General features: G+C 43.9%; 1 protein-coding gene across 2 annotated transcripts in view; it reads right to left on the bottom strand.

The window, feature by feature from the left end:
• Positions 1-26,629, bottom strand: part of POLR3G (RNA polymerase III subunit G) — a 37,738-nt gene that overhangs the window by 5,372 nt on the left and 5,737 nt on the right. Inside the window, exons 3-6 of one of the 2 annotated variants that reach the window (XM_069745377.1) lie at positions 21,870-21,999; positions 19,896-19,964; positions 17,000-17,053; positions 13,425-13,486 (exon numbers count right to left, since the gene is read on the bottom strand). In XM_069745377.1, the coding sequence (XP_069601478.1) occupies positions 13,425-13,486; positions 17,000-17,053; positions 19,896-19,964; positions 21,870-21,999 (315 nt within the window). Of the gene's footprint in view, positions 1-9,587; positions 9,889-13,424; positions 13,487-16,999; positions 17,054-19,895; positions 19,965-21,869; positions 22,000-26,629 lie in introns of those variants that run through there. The other variant, XR_011317113.1, reaches the window with a different exon arrangement.

Here is a 26,629-nt window from a genome sequence, read left to right as displayed (position 1 = left end):
TCCTGGATTGCCTCATACCTTTCCGAACGCACTATCTCCTCATCCCACCCTCTCTCTGTTGAAGTCCCTCAAGGCTCTGTCCCGGGCCCCTACTTTTTTCCATCTATACCCTTGGCCTAGGACAACTCAAAGTCCCATGGCTTCCAGTACCACCTGTATGCGGGCAACACTCAGATCTACCTCTCTGGCCCAGATGTCACCTCTCTGCTGTCCAGAATCCCGGAGTGTCCATCAGCCATATCCTTCTTCACCTCTCGCTTCCTAAAACGCAATGTAGACAAAACCGAACTCATCTTTCCTCCATCTCACGTATTTTCCCTTACCCAACCTATCTATTATGATAAATGGCATCACCCCCTCTCCCACACCTGAAATCCACTGCCTCGGAGTAACTCTCGACTCTGTTCTGTCTTTCAAACAGCATGTCCAAACTCTTGCCACCTCCTGTCGCCTCCAACTCAAAAGTATTTTCAGAATCCATCCCTTCCTCAGCCCTTAATCTACTAAAACTCTTGTGCATGCCCTCATCATCTCCCGCCTTGATTACTGCAACACCCTTCTCTATGGCTTCCCCTCTAACTCTCTTGCACCACTCCAGTCTGTCCTCAACTCTGCTGCCCGGCTAATCCACCCCTCTCGTCGCTACTCCCCTGTTTCTCCCCTCTGCAAATATCTCCACTGGCTCCCAATTCCCCAACTAATCCAGTGCAAGCTACTAACACTGACCTACAAAGCCATCCACAACCTGTCCCTTGCCTATACCTCTGAACTAATCTCCCCCCTCACAATCTTCGATCCTCCCCTAGACTTCCTACTCTCCTCCACACTTATTCGTTTTTCACACAACTGCCTCCAAGATTTCTCCCAAATATCCCCCCGTCCTCTGTAATTCCACTCCTCAACCCGTCCAATTACCCACCATCCTCGGATCCTTCAGATGGAACCTGAAAACCCATTTTTTCAGGAAAGCCTGCAATAACCATTCTGCCGCCGCACCACCACCCGAGCTGCTGCACCCCCGACCTTCTGTCTCTTCCCCATTATCCCGTGGAATGCAAGTCCATGAGGACAGGGGCGTCTCCCCTCTGTACCAGTCAGTCATCGTAAATTTGTTTACTGTAAAATATATATCTATATAACATTGTATGTAACCCCTTCTCATGTACAGCACCATGGAATTAATGGTACTATATAAATAATAATAATAATAATAACAAATAGAACCGGTCATCACGATTTAACCTGTAAAGTAAAGTTATGACCATATTGGCCCGGTTATACTAATTTAATGGATACCTGTAGTCAGGGCCACCAGGAATTTCGAGGCACCATACTGGCAACATTCTCGGTGCTCCCTTGAGAGTCTGCCCAGGCTCAACCCCAGATCCGCCTCTAACCCTCTAACCGCCCACAGTCCCACCACCCTCTCTTGGAAAAAACTCCACTTCTGCACCACATCCTCATCAATAACACATTTACAGTTCCCATCACCACATACACAGCCAGCAGCTTTTGTTTTGCCCAAAAGAATTTTTAATCCGCCACCTGTTGTGAATTCTGTGGTCGAGCTCCCTCCTGTGGTCACAAGTGGTACTTCGGCTGATTCTGTCTATGGGCTTCCGTTGGTGGATGTGAGTGGTACTGCGGCTTCTGAGTTTCCTTCCTCAGGTGATGAGGTTAAGTCGTTAGGTGCTGCTCTATTTAACTCCACCTGGTGCTTTGATCCTGGCCTCCAGTCAATGTTCTAGTATTGGTCTTGCTTCCTCCTGGATCGTTCCTGTGGCCTGTCTGCTCAGCATAAGCTAAGTTCTGCTTGTGTTACTTTTGTTTGCTTTATTTTCTGTCCAGCTTGTTATATTGGTTTTTTTTGCTTGCTGGAAGCTCTGAGACGCAGAGGGAGCACCTCCGTACCGTTAGTCGGTGCGGAGGGTCTTTTTGCCCCTCTGCGTGGTTGTTTGTAGGTTTTTGTGTTGACCGCAAAGCTATCTTTCCTATCCTCGGTCTATTCAGTAAGTCGGGCCTCACTTTGCTAAATCTATTTCATCTCTGTGTTTGTATTTTCATCTTAACTCACAGTCATATGTGGGGGGATGCCTTTTCCTTTGGGGAATTTCTCTGAGGCAAGGTAGGCTTATTTTTCTATCGTCAGGTCTAGCTAGTTTCTCAGGCTGTGCCGAGTTGCATAGGGAGCGTTAGGCGCAATCCACGGCTACCTCTAGTGTGGTGTGATAGGATTAGGGATTGCGGTCAGCAGAGTTCCCACGTCTCAGAGCTCGTCCTATGTTTTTTGGTTATTGTCAGGTCACTTTGTGTGCTCTGAACTTCAAGGTCCATTGTGGTTCTGAATTACCTATTCATAACAGCCACCGTGACAAGGTAGACCCTTTTGGCCAGGCTCTACTATGCTTCAGATGAGGAGCGCAGCGTCATGACGGCGTATAACAGTGACATCATACGTCAGCTGCTGGCCTGTGATTGGTTGGTGGCTGTTAACTGTTGCCATGCAGGAAGACTCTCCTGAATGGCAACAGATTTTAACTGATTGTGTTTCAGAGGATGCGCAATCCGTTACTAAAGTGTCAGGATCCTGCAGCTGCCTGCTGCGGGCCCCCTCCGCTCATCGGCCCCATACACCAGTAAGGGCAGTAATGCCCTGATGGCGGCTGTGCCTGTGGTGAAAAAAAAACAAACTGTAGCCTGGTTCTTGTTTAATTGACCTTAGAAGTTTTGGTGGAATAGTCATGTATCGGGTAGTAGTAGAAATTCACCGCACACTCTTGTTTGTCAGTTTGCAAGTGTGTTTTCACAATTTTATTCCAAAGATAGTCTCAAACAGATAAACCACAAGCAGTGCAGTGATATACTTGATATAAAACCCAACGTTTCGACCCTCCAGGGTCGGTGAGGTCATGGGGTTACTTGGTTGTTGTAGCCAGAGTAGAGGGTAAAGAATGTGGAAAGGGACCCTTGGTGTTTAGGTGCCTGAGACTGCTTGTTGCGTGGTGTAGGTTTATAGAGCGGCGCATCCGCGCCCTGCTCAGTGTGCGGGGCAGGACTGAGTATGGTCTTTGGCTCTGGTGTGACACTTCAGCATTTGTATAAGTCATGTCCTGGCATTCACCAAAATGGCGCTGGAGGCAACGCATGCTCAGATTAACCTCAGGGGAAACTCCAACAAAACTGGTGCCAGTGGCTGTGTATGCATAGATCTTAGCTCAATGAGGAGTCAAGATCTTGATGGTGTGCTTGCTCTGCCAGCGGTGCCATTTTGCTGATTTTTAAAGATATGGCTCATACAAATGCAGAAGGTGCAAGGCAGAGCTGAAGACCCTATCTGCATCCCGCCCCGATGGACAAAGAGGCTATTGCACCAAAACTTCTAGGGTGAATTAAAGAACCAGGCTACAGATTTTTTCACTACAGTATCCATAAATCAGTATAACCGGGTCATTATGGCCATACCTTTATTTTAAGCAGGATAAATCGTGATGAACGGTTCTCTTTAATGTTTTTTCACAATTTTGTGTGGAAAGTTGTAGAAGGAGGTTTGAGAGGCTAGTGGCTGGCGAATGACACTGGAATCATTTGGATAAGTGAGCCCTCCTCCGTGTTTCTGAAATCGTGATGAGGGGGATGTTTAATATGTGTATAAGAATGGGATAAAAGTTTCAAGGAACGTGGGGTAACCCACCTGTATGTGAGTGTATGTTGGTGAGGAATCTGCAGAGGAAGCTGACAAGGTGGTGCCTGCATGAAAGTTCCACCAAGATCTACGAAAGATTATTGCCTTCAAGCAAAGAAAGCGACACACCACCTGAAGGTAATGAGAAGGAAATGTTGAACTTGTTGGAGGCTGGAGAGATAGCGTGAGCCTGTAGATATGAGGCCTGCAGGGTCAGCCAAGATTGGGCCCAAGGTGAATAGGGAGACTGAAAACAAGGGAAAGACGCCACCAACAGTTGAGTTTAAGGCCAGCCATAAAACAGTCGTTGCTCAAATCCCATCAAAAATAAGACCAAGGGAATTACTTCTGAAGAGGAAGTAACCACAACAAAATTAGACTATAGACCCTATGCCTCAGAAAGTGTAAAGTGAAGGCTGGTTACATTAATCCAATTAATTCCTGTATGAACTGTCTTGTAAATGGTTGTGTATTGTTCCTGTGCCTCCAATCCGCTGTAAAGTCACTAGAGAACTGCCCTGCAGCTTCCAGTGTATTCTGACTGCCCCGTGTGGGGTACCTACCCTGATAATATTATTATACAGAATAGTCTAATGTTGACAGGACACAAAATAATTTGGCTGGAAGCATGTCATGACAATAACACAGTCCCCTTATAAAAATAATTTTGAATATAATGAGAAGTACAGTCATGGCCAAAAGTATTGACACCCCTGCAATTCTGTCAGATAATGCTCAGTTTCTTCCTGAAAATGATTGCAAACACAAATTCTTTGGTATTATTATCTTCATTTAATTTGTCTTAAATGAAAAAACACAAAAGAGAATGAAGCAAAAAATTGATCATTTCACACAAAACTCCAAAAATGGGCCAAACAAAAGTATTGGCACCCTCAGCCTAATACTTGGTTGCACAACCTTTAGCCAAAATAACTGCGACCAACCGCTTCCGGTAACCATCAATGAGTTTCTTACAATGCTCTCTTGGAATTTTAGACCATTCTTCTTTGGCAAACTGCTCCAGGTCCTGATATTTGAAGGGTGCCTTCTCCAAACTGCCATTTTTAGATCTCTCCACAGGTGTTCTATGGGATTCAGGTCTGGACTCATTGCTGGCCACCTTAGAAGTCTCAAGTGCTTTCTGTCAAACTATTTTCTAGTGCTTTTTGAAGTGTGTTTTGGGTCATTGTCCTGCTGGAAGACCCATGACCTCTGAGGGAGACCCAGCTTTCTCACAATGGGCCCTACATTATGCTGCAAAATTTGTTGGTAGTCTTCAGACTTCATAATGCCATGCACACGGTCAAGCAGGCCAGTGCCAGAGGCAGCAAAGCAATGCCAAAACATCAGGGAACCTCCGCCATGTTTGACTGTAGGGACCGTGTTCTTTTCTTTGAATGCCTCTTTTTTTTTCCTGTAAACTATGTTGATGCCTTTGCCCAAAAAGCTCTACCTTTTGTCTCATCTGACAAGAGAACATTCTTCCAAAACGTTTTAGGCTTTTTCAGGTAAGTTTTGGCAAACTCCAGCCTGGCTTTTTTATGTCTCGGGGAAAGAAGTGGGGTCTTCCTGGGTCTCCTACCATACAGTCCCTTTTCATTCAGATGCCGACGGAGAGTACGGGTTGACACTGTTGTACCCTTGGATTGCAGGGCAGCTTGAACCTTTTTTAGATGTTAGTCGAGGTTCTTTATCCAACATCCGCACAATCTTGCGTTGAAATCTCTTGTCAATACTTCTTTTCCGTCCACATCTAGGGAGGTTAGCCACAGTGTCATGGGCTTTAAACTTCTTGATGACACTGTGCACAGTAGACACAGGAACATTCAAGTCTTTGGAGATGGACTTGTAGCCTTGAGATTGCTCATGCTTCCTCACAATTTGGTTTCTCAAGTCCTCAGACAGTACACACAAGGACACAAGACCGAGGATGAGTCAACTCTAATCCATGTCAACTGGCTGCAAGTGTGATTTAGTTATTGCCAACACCTGTTAGGTGCCACAGGTAAGTTATAGGTGCTGTTGTTAATTACACAAATTAGAGAAGCATCACATGATTTTTTCGAACAGTGCCAATACTTTTGTCCACCCCCTTTTTTATGTTTGGTGTGGAATTATATTCAAGTTGGCTTTAGGACAATTCTTTGTGTTTTTTTATTTAAGACAAATTAAATGAAGATAATAATACCAAACAATTTGTGTTTGCAATCATTTTCAGGAAGAAACTGAGTATTACCTGACAGAATTGCAGGGGTGTCAATACTTTTGGCCATGACTGTAAATGCCCAATATAACCTATATGATGTGCACAAACTGGACTGCCAACTTCAAAATATATAGGTAAAATGTCAATTTTAATAAAAGTACACAATATAAAAAGGAGGTGGACAAAAGATTATCCCCCCAAAAAACCCCAAGGGTTAGCAGGCAAAAGTCAACAATGGCATAGTTATGTAGTGGTAAATATCACCGGCTCACTGAGCAATTTCAAGTGCCAACAATAAATGAGAAAGTATATCCTATATAGCCCACTTAAATCAACACCCAGTTTCTAATGTATAGCAGCAGTATGTAATTAATGTGAAATATTACTAGCCATGACAAGCGCTTACCCATAATAAAGTGCCTGTGCAGAATCCTGGGGAGATCCCCAACGTGCGTTTCTCTGTCGCTTTATCAAGCGGTGTACATTCTATATAACATGCTATCTTACCATCTGGTGCGCAGCCCCAATGCAGACTTACAATAGTGTGAGCAAACATACAGTGGTAGTCGGACATGAAGTGATGCCAAACTTGAAAGTTAAAACCATATTATTAACAAAACAATACTAAAAAGACATGGCAAACAAGCATCCGAAGATACAGGGGGAACACAGCAAAACCAGATGACCTAGTAAGTCATTTAGAAAATTAGACTATATAATAAATCAAAGGACAGAGGAAATGGGAATGCATACAACTGTAAATGCCAAGGACTAATCAAGTTATCGGTCAATAAAATACAAATAAAGTAACAATCCTCATTAGCATACCCATCCTAGAGGATACCCATTCTCCGTGGAAAAAAGGTAAGATGATGATGAGACAAACAGGACACTATAGAGTAAAGGTGTAGACCATATTGATCCATACAACTATTAGATTGATTATGTCCGGTGCCTCCATCATACCATCCCAGGCATTAGATCCAGAGGGAAGAAGACGAAGGCATTCCTGACATGATATCAATATGGTAGCCTCAAATCATTACAAATACTCAAAGCATTACCTGAAGGTGAGACAAGTCAGAGATGCAGACAGGAGGCTGTGTCCACCCCACACCCACTGGGTGGGTTATCTGATTGATCTTGCAGTGTCCCCCCTCTATCTTTGGATGCTTGTTTGCCATGTCTATTTAGTATTTTTTTTTATAATATTAATTATTATGGTTTTAAACTTTCAAGTTTGGGATCTCTTCATGTCAGATGGCCACTGTCGTTATGGACTTTAAGGTTTGATTAGTTTTGAAGGGCCTCACAATATATTGTTTTTCTGGAGAGATTTAATTAATAGTGAGAGCAGTATGTAACAGAATATACAATGGTATGACAGCTTGAAGGGGGCCTAAATATTACCCCAAAGTTGTCTATGTGGAAATGCAGTAAAAATAGCATTATGTCCCTCCAGATGTCATCTTGTATTATACATTTTTCATCAAATTCATTGGGTTCTAATCTTAAATTTGTTTGCTCATAGTTCTCCCATGAGTAGAAATACTACAATCCACACAACCTACCTGTTACCAGGTGAAAAGTAGTCAATTTTCGCTCTCACTTTAGTCCCTCTATTCCCGAGTAGAATTTTGTTTTCAGAAAATTCGCTATATGGATGCATAGATTTTGGCCTTTCCAATATATGACAATTTTTCTGGTCTTTACAAGGGCGCATGGCTCACAGGATTTTCTTGGGTATGTCTGTAGGCTGTTCTGTATATTATTAAAACTATATGGATGTGAGAAATAATGACAGGAGGTTATGTGGGTGTTCTGGGTAGATCCTTTTGTCTTGCATGATGTTTTTTTTACCTCCATGTGGATGAGGCTCAATGGCCAATGGACACTGCAAGACAGTGGGAAAGCAACCTAAAGCATTCTGCTTAGAGAGGACTGGTCACCAGCATAAAGGGGACGTTTTTTTCCCTCTAATTTTATTCTCACCGCCCCCCTCCCTGAGTATTGTGTTTCTCCACAGCCCACCCCCACCCCCGTCATACACTCCCAGAGATCTGGACCTTTTAAATAATGCTACTTTTTATGGTATTCACAAGGGGTCAGTGCTCACAGGATAATTATGCAGGGCAACCTAAAGACATGCCCTAGGGAATCCTGTGAGTCATGACCTCTTGTACAAACCATAAAAAAAAAAATTGCATTAGCCCCTTAGCATCCAATGACGGGCAGAGAACGTCATTGGACGCCTCCCCCTTGCCGGAGCCTGCACCTTTTTCGGCATATGACAACTGATCTGATAAGCTGACATGTGCCCCTAACAGTCGCAGGTGAAATCGCGATTCACCCATGGCTGTTAACATGTAAATGTCACCGTCAAACCTGACAGTGGCATTTAACATGCACGCGCATCATTACCTCCTCCCAACGGCGAGGACCGCGGGTCACCGATGGATTGGCATGACAACCCAGGGTTAGCAGGAGACCCCTGTGGTTGTCATAGCCAGATAGCTATGAGCGCAGCCCAGTGTTCAGCGCTCATAGCAAGAGAGCAAATCTGCTACATATGCAGCTCCCCAGAGTCCTGGTCGTTGCAGTAATGTCGTTCTTCCACCAGGGGGAGTGATGTTACGTCTGATGGCACCAAAGGAGTTCACCCTGCCAGGTATCACAGCCACACACACTTCACACGCCAGTCCACCAGGGGGAGCTAAGGGTTCTATCTACTAGGCCACTCCTCACATAGGGTAAAACTGGTAGGTTGGTTAGGAAGTTAGTGAGTAGGAGAGGAGAGTTCCTGGCTGGAGACCGACGAGGAAAGGTCTCCAGGTCGAGCTGGCTGGGGTGATCTCTGGTCAGATCCAGACTGAAGTCTGAGGAGGAAGGAAAGAAGGACACGCAGCTGCGCCTGCAACCCATGCAGCAGCATCCTAAGAAAGGACACAAAGGGAATTGTGCTGTAGTGAGTGAGAAAAGAAGTCATAGCAACAGGAGTGAAACGTCAATGGGAGACCAGCTAGAAGCAGGCTGCCTCCATCTGAAGCGCAGATCCGGTGGCCGGAACACCGAGGGAGTAATAGACTTTACGCTTTACTTCAGAGACCGGCAGGCAGTCAATTCCAAGTTGGCTGTCCGACCTAAACACCTAAGCAGACACAGTGGCAATTGTGGAGGAGGGGCGTCACTAGGGTCCCTATAAAATAGCCTCAGGCCATCACCGTCATACGGGTTTGTCCTATCCATCTGGGGGACAGAGAGAGAGAAATAACCACAGTGAGGACCTTATGGTAGCTAATGCAAGTAGGGACCTACTACGTTACTGTGTGCAAGGGGAAGGCAGGGCCGGCATTAGGGGCAGGCAGACTAGGCAGCTGCCTAGGGCCCCTGCTACCCTAGGGGCCCCCAGCCAGGGTTGGAAATACTGCTAATGGCACTGCTCCAGGGCCCAGAGGTGGAGGGGGGCCCCTGCAGGCAGGCCCAGTATCATGCAGGATCAGGCCCCTTTCACTTCCTCCTGTAATCATGGAACACCCAGTGCCGGAGAGAGCGGGGCGCGAAGTGCAGGAGTTCAAAGAGGGGGCGTGTCATGCAGGGAGAGATGCTAGCCAATGAACGCTTTCCTCACCAGACTGAGGAGAGCACTCACTGGCTGCTGTCTGTCCTCTTGCATGGTGCGTCCCAATGGTGAGTACTCACCTGTGGTTGGGGCCCCGGCTGCACAGCACACAGGGACAACAGTGGAGGACGAGTAGGACTTACAGTGTGTATTCTGCTCCCTCCATTGTTCTATTCGGAGCAGGCTGCAGCATCTCCTCAATGTGAAGAGATGGGGAGGAGCTCACTGCACGGGACAGCACTGCAGAACCAGGGGGCTGATATCAGTCTGCTCTGTGCCCCATCCCCCACAGTTGTTTTTGCAGCCCTCTCCAGCTGAACTATGTGACCTCATCCAGAGCTCATCTGATCACCTGATATCACAGATTAGCATGTGTGTATATACAGTATGTATGTGTGCATCTGTATGTACAGTATGTGTGCATCTATGTGTATGCTTCTGTGTGTATCTGTGTATGTATGGATGGTATATGTGTGTATGGATGGTATATTTGTGTGGCTGTGTGTGTATGCCTGTACAGTGTGTGTGTGTGCCTGTACGTGTGTGTGTGTGTGTGTGTGTGTGTGTGTGTGTGTGTGTGTGTGTGTGTGTGTGTGTGTGTGTGTGTCTATTGTATTGGTTTTGCCGGAACAAAAATCCTGCTCATCAGCACATCGCCCAGTGAAAACTGCATATATGCTGGTAAGATGATACTGTATAGGGAAAGTGATTTACTGGTGATTATTCTGTCCCCATCATTATTCCTCAGCAGGTGTAAAGAGGCTGGGAAACAAGTGGCGAATGACTTCAATATTGTTGATCACACTCGTTTAGTGGCCTGAGATCAACGCATGTAGCTACAACCAAAATGTTTCTGTGTGATGTGCAATATGTTAGTATTTGGGGCCTCATTTTAAACTTTTGCCTAGGGCCCCACTTTGCCTAAAACCGGCCCTGGAGGAAGGCTACTGATTTCCACCTGGATAAGAGGACTCTGGAATTGCCATCAGACCGGCCGGACTCTACCTGCCCTGTCATCCGGCACTCTGGACTGTGGATTCTGAAGCCTTCAGTAAAGGTAAAGAGACTGCACCCATTGTGTCCTCGTTATTCACCGCGCCTCACACCATCCACCATCATCATCATCTACACTTTTGGGAAGCCCTGGGGATATACTTCACCTGTGGGAAGGTATACCATCTAGCTGCCATTCCATCACCCCAGCGGACCCCTAAGCAGCGTCGGTCACTCTGACCGAATACCACAGGTGGCGTCACGAACACTACAGTTATCTACAAACTCTGCCTTTTATTTGGGCGCCCCTCATAGGGCCACAGTCCGGGTCGGGCCACCGTGACATCCTCGCTGAGGGAACTGAAGGACCCAGTACCGAGTACCCCATGCCCTTACGTGGGGGCGATCCACATAGAGTAGGGCTGCAGCCCTGCTCTATGTTGCACAAGTTATCGGATGATTGTAGCTTCTAGTCTCCCTTGGAGAGTATTGACGCAAGTAAAAAAAAAAAAAATTATATATATATATATATATATATATATATATATATATATATATAATATTATTATTATATATAAAAGTTAAAATCATCCCCCTGTCTCGCACCATTCAAAATAAAACAAAGAAAAAAAACAAATATACACATATTTGGTATTGCTGCGTTCAGAATAGCCCAATCAATATTAAAAAAAAAGAATCCAATCGTAAATGGTGTTGCAAAAAAAAAAAAAAAAAAAAAAAAATTTCGAAACTGCAGAATTACGGTTTTTTTGGGGTCGCTGCAACATTGCAATAAAATGCAATAACAGGCGATAAAAAGATCGTATACACACCAAAATGCTGTCATAAACGACAGCTCGGTGCACAAAAAAATAAGCCCTCATCCGGCCCCAGATACTGAAAAATGGATTACACACACACACACACACACACACTAGATGGTGGCCCGATCCGGATATTCTAGAATATTTATGTAGTTTATGAAGGTTTTAGAATACAATGAATACACAGAATTCGGCCGGCCGCAACCAATTAGCGAAGCGTGGTTCAAATCCCACGCCAATTTGCAGCCAGAGTGAGCCTGTCTGATTGTTTGCAGCCAGCCACGTAGTATATAGCAGCCCACATAGCATATAACACAGTTCACGTAGTGTATTGCACAGCCACGTAGTCCCACGCAGTATATTGCACAGCCCACGCAGTATATTGCACAGCCCACGTAGTCCCACGTAGTATATAGCACAGCCAAGTCGTATAGTGCACAGCCATGTGCGTATATTGCACAGCCCACGTAGAATATAGCACAGCCAATGCAGTATATTGCCGAGCCGACGCAGTATATAACACAGCCCACGCAGTATATTACACAGCTACGTAGATTATTACACAGCCGACGTACTATATAACACAGCCAACTCAGTATATTAACACTGCCTACATAGTATATAACACAGCTCATGCAGTATATAACACTGCCCATGCAGTATATAGCGACATGGGCACCATATCCCTGTTAAAAAAAGAATTAAAATAAAAAATAGTTATATACTCAACGGCCCCGGGATCTATCCCAGGCCTTTCCCCCTCCTCGTGCGCCGCTCCGGTCCCAAGCAGCAATAACATGTGATAATGTAGCTGTCTCGCAAGACCGCTGCGTCATCTCTGGTCATTGCCGCAATGCATTATTGCGACCGGAGCGGCGCACGAGGAGCGGGAAAGGCCGGGGTTGGATCTTGGTGCCATCAGATAGTGAGTATATAATGATTTTTTTTTTTTTTTACATTATATTTTTTTAATATTGATGCTGCATAGGCAGCATCAATAGTAAAAAGTTGGTCACACAGAGGGTTAATGGCAGCATTAACGGACTGCCTTACACCGCGTTATGTGGGCGCTGACTTTTGGAGTATGGTTGGGGCACTGACTGCAGGGGAGTAGGGAGCGGCCATTTCGCAGCCGGAATGTGCCCTTCGCCGCGACCAATCAGCAACGCGGGATTTCCGTGACAGACAGACAGACGGACGGAAGTGACCCTTAGACAATTATATAGTAGATATACATATACACACACAAACTTTGGAATTTTTTTTTCACTACTTAAAAAAAAAAAAAAAATTAGAACCCATGTTTGGTGTCTGAACTCAATGAACTGGATAATCATAATGGCAGGTCAGTTTGAGCATTTAGTGAACATGATAAAAATAAAAAATCCAAAACAGTTGTGTAATTGCACTTTTTTTTGCAATTTCACCGCATTTGTAATTTTTTCCCCATTTTCCAGTACATGATATGGTAAAATCAATCGTGCCATTCAAAAGTACCATCCATACATCCCGCAAAACACAAGCCCTCATATGGCCATATTGATGGGAAAAAAATAAAATAAAAATTATGGCCGTGGGAAGAAGGGGAGCAAAAAATGTAAACGCAAAAACGGAAACTATCCCTGACAGCAAGATAAGGGTAAGATACTAAACAGGCTCATGTGGAATCTAAAAATAAACGGACCAAGAGAAAACCTCCCAGACTGCAAACGTGGAAGAAAAGAAAGGGTGCAAGGGACGATAAAGCACAAACAGACTGAAGGAAAGCAACTGAGATTAATAAAACAAGATAATATCTATCTAAGGAGATGGAACTCCAAACACCCATCAACCTTGACGTATAGCAACCAAAGGAGGCAGGTGCAAGCAAAGTCTAAATATCCCCTCCCAAAATGTGATAGAACAGAACAAAATACAGAAGTGAGAGACACCTGAATAACAGCTATCCAATTAAAGGAAGGGAAATACAAGAGAACTATGATCAGTTGGACAGAGACGACACAGGCTGTAGCTCAGCAGAGAGGGAAACCAACCAACAAAGGTTACCTGATTGAGTCCCAAAACCGAGCCATGACACATTTACAAACACATGAAGCTCACCTCAATTTTCTTCAGAACATCCACATTGGTCCCAGGTTTAGCCGCTTTGGCCTTTTTTTCACCTGAGAAGTGATTTATCAACAGTTAACAATAAAAACTTCTGAGGTTAGGCAGACATAGACGAAGGTTCTCAACTGTCACTAGAGTGGCAGCTTACCTGGAAGCAAGTTTTAGTTCTCCCTAAACTTCAGCAAGGGGTGCCCACCTATTTATGACCTTTGCTGTCAATTTATTGTCTGGAAGGGATGGGGAAAATGTTTATTTAGTTCTTTATCTTCTGGATGAAGACTTGTTATGGAAGTCATCTTTGTGTGCCATTTTGTGAGACATGCTGCCCATTTATTTATTTAGGTAGAAAAAGCACAAACTTGGACTTCATATTGATTCCAGGCAGCAATTACATGGTCGTATGTCAGCGGGCAGCTCCTAATTTTGGTTCAATAGATCTGGGGAAGGGTGCTTGGGAGTTCCACCGCTCCAAACACCCCACCCTCACTCTCATGGCCAGGTATTTAACACCCCACATGATGATCACATGACCTTGACATCACACAGGTCCTGTCAGAACTTCGCAGGTGGAGATACGATGGACCTCCTCCCACCCGCTGTATGAAGGTCCAGCACAAACAACTGAACCCTCTCAACATATAGCGTGCTGGAGGAAAAAATATCCTGGTGTTACATCACTGATGTTAAAGGGAACCTGTCACCCCGTTTTTTGAGATTGAGCTATAAATACTGTTAAATAGGGCCTGCGCTGTGTGTTCCTATAGTGTATGTAGTGTACCCCGATTCCCCACCTATGCTGAGAAATAACTTACCAAAGTCGCCGTTTTCGCCTGTCAATCAGGCTGGTCAGGTCGGGAGGGCGTGGTGACATCGCTGGTTCTTCCTCAGCTTTACGTTGGTGGCGTAGTGGCGTAGTGGTGAACAAGCAGCGCGCGATCTGCGCTGTCATCCCTTTCGTCGGTGGGGGCGGCCATCTTCCTGGGGCCGCGCGTGCGCAGATCGAGTGCTCTGCTGCACGGGGCTTCAGGAAAATGGCCGCGGGATGCCGCGCGTGCGCATTAGAGATCGCGGCGGCCATTTTCCCAAAGCCGAGTTTGCATCTCGGCTTTGGGAAAATGGCCGCCGCGATCTCTAATGCGCACGCGCGGCATCCCGCGGCCATTTTCCTGAAGCCCCGTGCAGCAGAGCACTCGATCTGCGCACGCGCGGCCCCAGGAAGATGGCCGCCCCCACCGATGCAAGGGATTACAGCGCAGATCGCGCGCTGCTTGTTCACCACTACGCCACTACGCCACCAACGTAAAGCTGAGGAAGAACCAGCGATGTCACCACGCCCTCCCGACCTGACCAGCCTGATTGACAGGCGAAAACGGCGACTTTGGTAAGTTATTTCTCAGCATAGGTGGGGAATCGGGGTACACTACATACACTATAGGAACACACAGCGCAGGCCCTATTTAACAGTATTTATAGCTCAATCTCAAAAAACGGGGTGACAGGTTCCCTTTAATATGTGCAGTTACACATACCTCCATTCACACACTGTGCCAGTGACCCTGTCACAAATATTTATATATAAATCTTCCTTCTCACCCCCCCAATGGGGGTGGTATTTTTTGTCCTCTCTCATTCTCGGGTCCTTTACCAGAGGCCTGGGAGTTTGAGGGTTCTGCGTAGGATCTTAGTTGTTCCCAGCATTGTTCTTTTCTGGACAGAGAGTTCAGGTGTTGCACCGGGATCTGTTGTAGCCCTTCGTCCAACTTAGGGGTAACTGCTCCAAGTGCTCCTATTACCACAGGAATCACTGTGACCTTCATCTTCTCCAGTTCTTATTTGAGGCCCTGGTATTTCTCCAGCTTCTCATATTCCTTCTTTCTGATGTTGCTATCACTTGGCACTGCCACTTCTATTATCATTGCTGTCTTCTGATCCTTGTCTATTATCACAATGTCTGGTTGGTTAGCCAACACCTGCTTATCCATCTGGATCCTGAAGTCCCACAGGATTTTAGCTCTTTCATTCTCCACCACTTTCTCTGGGGTCCCCCACCTGGACTTAGCCCATATGCTGGTCAGATGTTCCTGTATACAATTCCCGTTACTTGGTTGTGGTGTTCGGTATACGCTGTTCCTACTTGCATTTTGCATCCTGCCACTATGTGTTGGACTGTTTCTGAGGTTTCTTTGCATAATCTGCACCTTGGGTCTTGTCTTGTGTGGTAGATTCCTGCTTCTACGGATCTGGTATTTAGCGTTTGCTCTTGTGCCGCTATGATTAGTGCCTTTGTGTTGTCTCAGAGTCCAGGTTTCTCTAGTCATTGGTAGGATTTCTCCTTGTCAGCCACCTCTATTATCTGTCGATGGTACATTCCATGCGGTGGCTTGTCTTGCCATGGCGCTTCATGTTTCTGAATCCTGCCCCTAGGGCCCAGTGAGGAGGGTGGCCCATACCAGGCACCCCTACTCACTGGGCTCCATAAGCCAATAAGGATAGTAATACCCTGATGTCAGCCCTGGGTATAGTTTGGCCTTGGCTATTTTTCACCCCCCGGGTGGCCTAGGACAGTTTATCCCCAGGGCATACGCAGGCCTGGGCCAAACTATACCCAGGTTTAATTTGGCCTGTTACACCAGCTCATGACAGGCTAGAGGAAAAATTACTTATTGTTATTTATAGATCTTGATAAATTTTGCACATTTTACTCCAGTTCACCTCTGGTTAAAAGGTATTTTTAGAATTTTCGATTGTGCAGGAAATTGAATTCTAAGTCTGCTGTGAGTAACTATAGATTTGTACTATAATTTGCAATAATGTCTAGTGAGTGATTATCTCGATCAGATCCATGGAGGTCTTGCCACTTTTGTGAAACCCAACCCTTTTTGAAAACATATAAAAGTATAACACAAATATAGCAGGTATCCGAATTTTGAAGTTTTCTACACTATAAAGTAGCATAAAGCCTTTGATAAATGCCAATTACCGATTTCAAGTTCATTCCCATGGACTGCCAGAGTATTTAGTCAGACATCTCTTAATAAATCTAGGGCATCTTACTTTATATTAAAGGGAACCGGTCATGTGAAAAAAAATGCTTATAATCTGCAGGTATGGGGTTAACCTGCATTTTAATGGATTTCTGAATCTGCTCCACACCCTCACTGACAGTCCCCCTGCCTGGAGGAAATGAGTATTATCCCCCTCCGCCGGTGTTCAGTGATGGGGGCGGCGTTGGGACAGTTTCTGTGTAGAGAGCTGCGGCTGTAACTGACTGACAGCAGCTCAGCATTAGGGCCAGCTGTCAGTCAGTGCCGGGGGCGGTTACAGCCACTGTTTGCTACACAGGGTGGTGTCTGAAACCATGCTGGCGCCACCTCCATGACTCCGAACGCTGCAGGCAGAATAACGTTTATTTCCTCCCGGCAGCAAGGTTGTAATTGCACGCGCTGGACAGATACAGAATGTTATTAATCTGCAGATTAAGGGGTTTTTTTTTTTTTTTTTTTTTTTTTTTTGGTGACCAGTTATCTTTAATGCTTGTCCAAGTAAAATTCACCCATTGGATATACCTTTCTTTTTAGTCTTCTTGACGGCTTGCATTTCTCTTGGAAGTAGCCGCCAATCTATATTTATATAAAAAAAAAAAAAAAAAGTAAAAATCAAGAAAGTCAGACGCTATGGGGAAACATTGAAACGTTCCTGGTTTCTGAACTTGCATTAGTCACATTCACAAATATAAAGCAGTTCCTTAAAGAGAACCTGTCACCCCGAAAATCGCGGGTGAGGTAAGCCCACCGGCATCAGGGGCTTATTTACAGCATTCTGTAATGCTGTAGATAAGCCCCCGATGTTACCTGAAAAAGGAGAAAAAGACATTATATTATACTTACCCAGGGGCGGTCCCGCTGCTGGTCAGGTCGGATGGGCGTCTCTGGTCTGCTGCGGCGCCTCCCATCTTCTTTCCATGACATCCTCTTCTCATCTTCAGCCACGGCTCCGGCGCAGGCGTACTTTGCTCTGCCCTGTTGAGGGCGGACAAAGTACTGCAGTGCGCAGGCGCCGGTCCTCTGACCTTTCCGGCGCCTGCGCACTGCAGTACTATCCTCTGCCCTCAACAGGGCAGACACAGTACGCCTGCGCCGGAGCCGTGGCTGAAGATCAGAAGAGGACGTCTTGTAATGAAGATGGGAGGCGCCGCAGCGGACCAGAGACGCCCATCCGACCTGACCAGCAGCGGGACCGCCCCTGGGTGAGTATAATATAACGTCTTTTTCTCCTTTTTCAGGCAACATCGGGGGCTTATCTACAGCATTACAGAATGCTGCAGATAAGCCCCTGATGCCGGTGGGATTACCTCACCCGCGATTTTCGGGGTGACAGGTTCCCTTTAATAAAATTTTACTAATATACAGTCTATAATAAATATATATATATATATATATATATATATATATATATATATATATATATATATATATATATATATATATATATATATATATATATATATATATATATATATATATATATATATATTTGAACCACCTACAACAGTGTTTTGGAAAGCTCTGCACGTTTTTTCAAGGTAGTATTTTGATGCTGTTCCTTTTTTCACTATATATATATCGTACAAGTAGTATTCAACCCCCTGCAGATTTAGCAGGTTTACACATTTGGAATTAACTTGGCATTGTGACATTTGGACTGTAGATCGGCCTGGAAGTGTGAAATGCACTGCAGAAAAAAAGATTGATATTTCTTTGTTTATTTTTTTTTTTTTAAATTGTGAAAAGTCTTTTCAGAGGGTCATTTATTATTCAACCCCTCAACCCACCAGAATTCTGTTTGGTTCCCCTAAAGTATTAAGAAGTAGTTCAGGCACAAAGAACAATGAGCTTCACATGTTTGGATTAATTATCTCTTTTTCCAGCCTTTTCTGACTATTTAAGACCCTCCCCAAACTTGTGAACATCACTCATACATGGTCAACATGGGAAAGACAAAGGAGCATTCCAAGGCCATCAGAGACAAGATCGTGGAGGGTCACAAGGCTGGCAAGGGGTACAAAACCCTTTCCAAGGAGTTGGGCCTACCTGTCTCCACTGTTGGGAGCATCATCCGGAAGTGGAAGGCTTATGGGACTACTGTTAGCCTTCCACGGCCTGGACAGCCTTTGAAAGTTTCCTCCCGTGCCGAGGCCAGGCTTGTCCGAAGAGTCAAGGCTAACCCAAGGACAACAAGGAAGGAGCTCCGGGAAGATCTCATGGCAGTGGGGACATTGGTTTCAGTCAATACCATAAGTAACGTACTCCACCGCAATGGTCTCAGTTCCAGACGAGCCCGTAAGGTACCTTTACTTTCAAAGTGTCATGTCAAGGCTCGTCTACAGTTTGCTCATGATCACTTGGAGGACTCAGACTGACTGGTTCAAGGTTCTCTGGTCTGATGAGACCAAGATCGAGATCTTTGGTGCCAACCACACACGTGACGTTTGGAGACTGGATGGCACTGCATACGACCCCAAGAATACCATCCCTACAGTCAAGCATGGTGGTGGCAGCATCATGCTGTGGGGCTGTTTCTCAGCCAAGGGGCCTGACCATCTGGTCCGCATCCATGGGAAGATGGATAGCACGGCCTACCTGGAGATTTTGGCCAAGAACCTCCGCTCCTCCATCAAGGATCTTAAGATGGGTCGTCATTTCATCTTCCAACAAGACAACGACCTAAAGCACACAGCCAAGAAAACCAAGGCCTGGTTCAAGGGGCAAAAAATCAAGGTGTTGCAGTGGCCTAGTCAGTCTCCTGACCTTAACCCAATTGAAAACTTGTGGAAGGAGCTCAAGATTAAAGTCCACATGAGACACCCAAAGAACCTAGATAACTTGGAGAAGATCTGCATGGAGGAGTGGGCCAAGATAATTCCAGAGACCTGTGCCGGCCTGATCAGGTCTTATAAAAGACGATTATTAGCTGTAATTGCAAACAAAGGTTATTCCACAAAATATTAAACCTAGGGGTTGAATAATAATTGACCCACACTTTTATGTTTAAAATTTATAAAAATTTAACTGAGCAACAAAACTTTTTGGTTTGTAAGATTTATGCATCTGTTAATAAATCCTGCTCTTATTTGAAGGCTCTAACTTATTTGCATCTTATTAAACCTGCTAAATCTGCAGGGGGTTGAATACTACTTGTAGGCACTGTGTGTATATATATATATATATATATATATATATATATATATATATATATATATATATATATATATATATTTGGAAGTGCAAACATCAATGCTACGGTATCAATTTGTATGTAGAAGCTACACCACCAATTTCATCATGGCTTTCATCTGCAGGAGGAGACCGGGGCTTCCTACATCTCCTCTCTAGAAGCTAACAGCCGCGCTCTGCCTAGAACATGATAAAAGGACCGTATGTCTCATGTTGTATCCAGCATTACCTGGTGTCCACACATCAGTACGTTTCTTTTCCGCTTCAAGCACATATTTTGTGCTGTATTTGTCAATGCCTGAAACATATGCCAACAGATTAGTAAAATTCATAGATAATATTCCATTGATTCCAGTAATCCTGGGCAAGAAAGACCAGAAATTATACTGTATGTTCAGACGCTCTTATACTCTCACGCATCATGAAGTAGAGCCTGTGGTGGTCACCCATGGGCTGGTTTAACCAGTAAATATACTGTAATGTCCACTAAACAGGCTTTTGTAATATCCCTCTGGTGTATTAATCCTAAATGCCCTTTACAATCCCCGGAACTGAAGTGCGCATCAAGTCTTTATTTGTCGTATTGTCGTAAAACCCTCTCGTCATCTAACTTGGGAATAAATATAAACAAGTTATATTAACGGCACGTCAGGAACAGTCAGCAAGGAGGTATGTGCACTCAGATGGGCATAAGCCCTCACTACCCATATAAATAAATAAATGGAAAGAGGTATATTTTATCTTTTTTCATTCTAATTGTGAATAAATATCTCCTACTTGCCAACTTCTTAGAAGGGGATATCAAAGAAGCACTCCTCCTTCCACCAAAGTTCTTATCCTCTTAATACATTGCAGTCATCATATTATACAGCACTGTGTACTTACAATTGCTCATTCTGTCCTTCTACCCAGCTAATTCTTCTCTTTTCCATTAAGTCTATGACATCATGTGATTAAAATTTGACTAGCTGAATCCTTCTAAACTTTATGTAGAAACAGGGGGTCAATTTTTCCTGCATGACTCATGAGTCAGTGCAAAACTCTCCCGCTCCAGGCTTCTACCTAAACAGCAGTTCTCTGGATGCTCCTCATCTCTTCTGAATTGAAAACCTCTAGAATGTAATCTAGAGGAAGATGGATAGTTACAAGCTATTAAACAAAGAAGAACCGCTTACATTTTTGTATCAGGAGTGACATAAGGTCACCCAAAAGCAGTGTGAAAGACTGGTGGAAAGCATGCCAAGATGAAAGCTGTGATTAAAAATCATGGTTATTCCACAAAATATTGATTTCTGAACTATTCCTGAGTTAAAACATTAGTATTGTTGCTTCTTGTTTTTTTTTTTTTTGCATTATTTGAGATCTGCAAGCAATCCATTTTTTTTGTTATTTTGATTATTTCTCATTTTCAGAAAATAAATACAAAACGTATTGCTTATAACTTCGGAGACATGTTGTCAGTAGTTTATAGAATAAAAGAACAATTTACATTTTACTCAAAAATATACCTATAAAAGAGAAAAAAAAAAAAAAAAAAAAATCAGACAAACTGAAAACTTTGTAGTGGTCCCTTAATTTTTGCCAGAGCTGTGTAGTCAAGTTTTGGGTTTGCACCAGAGAGTTACTTTAAAACAAGCTATACATACCAATACCTCTCATATGTACACCCTTCTTAAAGAAGCACTCCTCCCATCAATGTTTTCAGCCTCTTAATAAATTGTAGTCATATTATATAGCACTGTGTACTTACAATTGCTCATTTTGCCTTAAATGACCTCTTGTTTCTATATAGAGCTTAGAAGGATTCAGCTAGTCAATTTTTAATCACATGATGTCATAGATTTAATGGAAAAGAGAAGAATGAGCTGGGTAGAAGGAGAAAATGAGCAATTGTAAGTACACAGTGCTGTATAATATGATGGTTGCACTATATTAAAGACGATAAGAAATTTTGATCAGGAGCTGCCACAAATAATGCCCAGATGCAAGGGTTAGGGCCAAGACGTCTTCAGCGGTGACCAGGAGAATACAGGAGTCCACTCGTTACTATGCAATCCTGGCAGAGATAACAACTAAGCAATACCCCTGTGGAAGCTTTTATGAGGGCATATAGTTAAAGAAATAAAAATTACCGTATATACAGTATATTACCCTGAGTGTACGTAGGGGTGTAAGACATTGTATAGAACTCAATATACCATACTTTGCTTTTCACTGGTGTTCCCCATGAAGTACGGTAAACATTTCATGTTTCCTCGCAGTTCTTCTTTTAATGCCAGTAAGTAGCTCTGTTCTTCCCCTTCTAGTAAAGAAGACGGTTTGAAGTCTATGTGCTAGAATAGGCAGAAACAACAAGCATATGTATATTTGTTAGTATACAGATCTTATTACACCAAGTATATCTATAGTACACATTCCGATAACTCAGTAATCAATACCACAAGAATCATCAAGAAGAACCATATGATGAACCAGTATGGATCCATAAGGAGGGATGTTGTGAATTCTGTTGTCGAGCTCCCTCCTGTGGTCGTGAATGGTACTTCGGCGAGTTCTGTCTATGGGCTCCCTCTGGTGGCTATGAGTGAAGCTGCTGCTTCTGAGGTTCCTTACACAGGTGACGTGGTTTATCCTTTGGTTGGCTGCTCTATTTAAATCCTCTCAGATCGTTACTCCATGCCAGCTGTCAATGTTTTTGCATTGCTTCAGTTCGCTCCTGGATCTCTCTGGTGACCTGCCTTCTCCTGCAGAAGCTAAGTTCCTGATAGTCTTATTTGTTCACCGTTTTCTTGTCCAGCTGGTTATCATGATTTTGTCTTGCTAGCTGGAAGCTCTTGGATGCAGAGTGGTCCCTCCGCACCGTGAGTCGGTGCGGAGGTCCTTTTTGCACACTCTGCGTGGTCTTTTGTAGGTTTTTGTGCTGATCATAGTAACATAGTAACATAGTTAGTAAGGCCGAAAAAAGACATTTGTCCATCCAGTTCAGCCTATATTCCATCATAATAAATACCCAGATCTACGTCCTTCTACAGAACCTAATAATTGTATGATACAATATTGTTCTGCTCCAGGAAGACATCCAGGCCTCTCTTGAACCCCTCGACTGAGTTCGCCATCACCACCTCCTCAGGCAAGCAATTCCAGATTCTCACTGCCCTAACAGTAAAGAATCCTCTTCTATGTTGGTGGAAAAACCTTCTCTCCTCCAGACGCAAAGAATGCCCCCTTGTGCCTGTCACCTTCCTTGGTATAAACAGATCCTCAGCGAGATATTTGTATTGTCCCCTTATATACTTATACATGGTTATTAGATCGCCCCTCAGTCGTCTTTTTTCTAGACTAAATAATCCTAATTTCGCTAATCTATCTGGGTATTGTAGTTCTCCCATCCCCTTTATTAATTTTGTTGCCCTCCTTTGTACTCTCTCTAGTTCCATTATATCCTTCCTGAGCACCGGTGCCCAAAACTGGACACAGTACTCCATGTGCGGTCTAACTAGGGATTTGTACAGAGGCAGTATAATGCTCTCATCATGTGTATCCAGACCTCTTTTAATGCACCCCATGATCCTGTTTGCCTTGGCAGCTGCTGCCTGGCACTGGCTGCTCCAGGTAAGTTTATCATTAACTAGGATCCCCAAGTCCTTCTCCCTGTCAAATTTACCCAGTGGTTTCCCGTTCAGTGTGTAATGGTGATATTGATTCCCTCTTCCCATGTGTATAACCTTACATTTATCATTGTTAAACCTCATCTGCCACCTTTCAGCCCAAGTTTCCAACTTATCCAGATCCATCTGTAGCAGAATACTATCTTCTCTTGTATTAACTGCTTTACATAGTTTTGTATCATCTGCAAATATCGATATTTTACTGTGTAAACCTTCTACCAGATCATTAATGAATATGTTGAAGAGAACAGGTCCCAATACCGACCCCTGCGGTACCCCACTGGTCACAGCGACCCAGTTAGAGACTATACCATTTATAACCACCCTCTGCTTTCTATCACTAAGCCAGTTACTAACCCATTTACACACATTTTCCCCCAGACCAAGCATTCTCATTTTGTGTACCAACCTCTTGTGCGGCACGGTATCAAACGCTTTGGAAAAATCGAGATATACCACGTCCAATGACTCACCGTGGTCCAGTCTATAGCTTACCTCTTCATAAAAACTGATTAGATTGGTTTGACAGGAGCGATTTCTCATAAACCCATGCTGATATGGAGTTAAACAGTTATTCTCATTGAGATAATCCAGAATAACATCCCTCAGAAACCCTTCAAATATTTTACCAACAATAGGAGGTTAGACTTACTGGCCTATAATTTCCAGGTTCACTTTTAGAGCCCTTTTTGAATATTGGCACCACATTTGCTATGCGCCAGTCCTGCGGAACAGACCCTGTCGCTATAGAGTCACTAAAAATAAGAAATAATGGTTTATCTATTACATTACTTAGTTCTCTTAGTACTCGTGGGTGTATGCCATCCGGACCCGGAGATTTATCTATTTTAATCTTATTTAGCCGGTTTCGCACCTCTTCTTGGGTTAGATTGGTGACCCTTAATATAGGGTTTTCATTGTTTCTTGGGATTTCACCTAGCATTTCATTTTCCACCGTGAATACCGTGGAGAAGAAGGTGTTTAATATGTTAGCTTTTTCCTCGTCATCTACAACCATTCTTTCCTCGCTATTTTTTAAGGGGCCTACATTTTCAGTTTTTATTCTTTTACTATTGATATAGTTGAAGAACAGTTTGGGATTAGTTTTACTCTCCTTAGCAATGTGCTTCTCTGTTTCCTTTTTGGCAGCTTTAATTAGTTTTTTAGATAAAGTATTTTTCTCCCTATAGTTTTTTAGAGCTTCAATGGTGCCATCCTGCTTTAGTAGTGCAAATGCTTTCTTTTTACTGTTAATTGCCTGTCTTACTTCTTTGTTTAGCCACATTGGGTTTTTCCTATTTCTAGTCCTTTTATTCCCACAAGGTATAAACCGCTTACACTGCCTATTTAGGATGTTCTTAAACATTTCCCATTTATTATCTGTATTCTCATTTCTGAGGATATTGTCCCAGTCTACCAGATTAAGGGCATCTCTAAGCTGTTCAAACTTTGCCTTCCTAAAGTTCAATGTTTTTGTGACTCCCTGACAAGTCCCCCTAGTGAAAGACAGGTGAAACTGCACAATATTGTGGTCGCTATTTCCTAAATGCCCAACCACCTGCAGATTTGTTATTCTGTCAGGTCTATTAGATAGTATTAGGTCTAAAAGTGCTGCTCCTCTGGTTGGATTCTGCACCAATTGTGAAAGATAATTTTTCTTGGTTATTAGCAGAAACCTGTTGCCTTTATGGGTTTCACAGGTTTCTGTTTCCCAGTTAATATCCGGGTAGTTAAAGTCCCCCATAACCAGGACCTCATTATGGGTTGCAGCTTCATCTATCTGCTTTAGAAGTAGACTTTCCATGGTTTCTGTTATATTTGGGGGTTTGTAACAGACCCCAATGAGAATTTTGTTACCATTTTTCCCTCCATGAATTTCGACCCATATGGACTCGACATCCTCATTTCCTTCGCTAATATCCTCCCTTAAAGTGGACTTTAGACAAGACTTTACATAGAGACAAACCCCTCCTCCTCTTCGATTTTTACGATCCTTTCTAAACAGACTGTAACCCTGTAAGTTAACTGCCCAGTCATAGCTTTCATCTAACCATGTCTCGGTTATTCCCACTATGTCAAAGTTACCTGTAGATATTTCTGCTTCTAGTTCTTCCATCTTGTTTGTCAGGCTTCTGGCGTTTGCGAGCATGCAGTTTAGAGGATTTTGTTTTGTTCCAATCTCCTCGCTGTGGATTGTTTTAGAAATGTTCTTACCTCCCTTCTGAGTATGTTTTCCTGGATCTTCTTTGTTCAAGTCTAATGTTTTTCTTCCCGTCCCCTCTTCTTCTAGTTTAACGCCCTCCTGATGAGTGTAGCGAGTCTTCTGGCGAATGTGTGTTTCCCAAAGTTACCTTTCCTATCCTCTGTCTATTTAGTAAGTCTGGCCTCCCTTTGCTGAAACCTGTTTCATTTCTGCGTTTGTGACTTTCATCTTTACTCACAGTCAATATATGTGGGGGGCTTCCTTTACCTTTGGGGAATTTCTCTGAGGCAAGGTAGGCTTAATTTTCTATCTCTAGGGCTAGATAGTTCTTAGGCTGTGACGAGGCGCCTGGGTCTGGTCAGGAGCGCTCCACGGCTATTTCTAGTGTGTGTGATAGGATTAGGGCTTGCGGTCAGCAGAGCTCCCACATCCCAGAGCTCGTCCTGTATGAGGTTTAACTATCAGGTCATTCCGGGTGCTCCTAACCACCAGGTCATAACAGAGGGAGCATGCATTTACCATCCACCAGCATTATAGGCCACAACAAAGCCCTGAAAGTGTCTGTCCTAAGCAGAAGTGGACAGAAATTCACCTCCCATTTGTGCCCAAGAGTGTAATCCTTTCTTTGAGTTTTTACTGGCAGATGAGAATGGGGCCCTCTTACAATGTTTAGAAAAGGTACTAAGGCTAGACCATGATGTAGCCCTGCAGATCGTAGCCCCCCCCTTACTCTGTCCATGACGTGGCCATGGCCCTAGATGAATGGGCTCTAAGATTAACCGGGGAGCTCTCCCCTTTAGCTTCATAAGCCAAATTGATTGTGAACTTTATCCACCGTGCAATAGTCGCTTTAGACACTCTTACCTTTATTCGGACCCCTAAACTGAACAAACAGGTTGTTATCCTGTCTCCAGGGCTTAGATAAATCAAGGTACTTGAGTACAGTCTCCCTCACGTCCAAATTATGGTAAAACCTTTCTTTTGGGTTTTTAGGGAACTGACAAAATGATGGCAAGACAATATCCTGATTCATATTAGCATCTGAGACGACTTTTGGGAGAAAGGCCGGGTCGAGTCTTAGCACTAGTTTAT

Source organism: Ranitomeya imitator, chromosome 1 (assembly GCF_032444005.1).
Source record: "Ranitomeya imitator isolate aRanImi1 chromosome 1, aRanImi1.pri, whole genome shotgun sequence".
Classification (NCBI taxonomy): Eukaryota; Metazoa; Chordata; class Amphibia; order Anura; family Dendrobatidae; genus Ranitomeya; species Ranitomeya imitator.
This window is presented reverse-complemented; position numbering and strand designations above follow the sequence as displayed.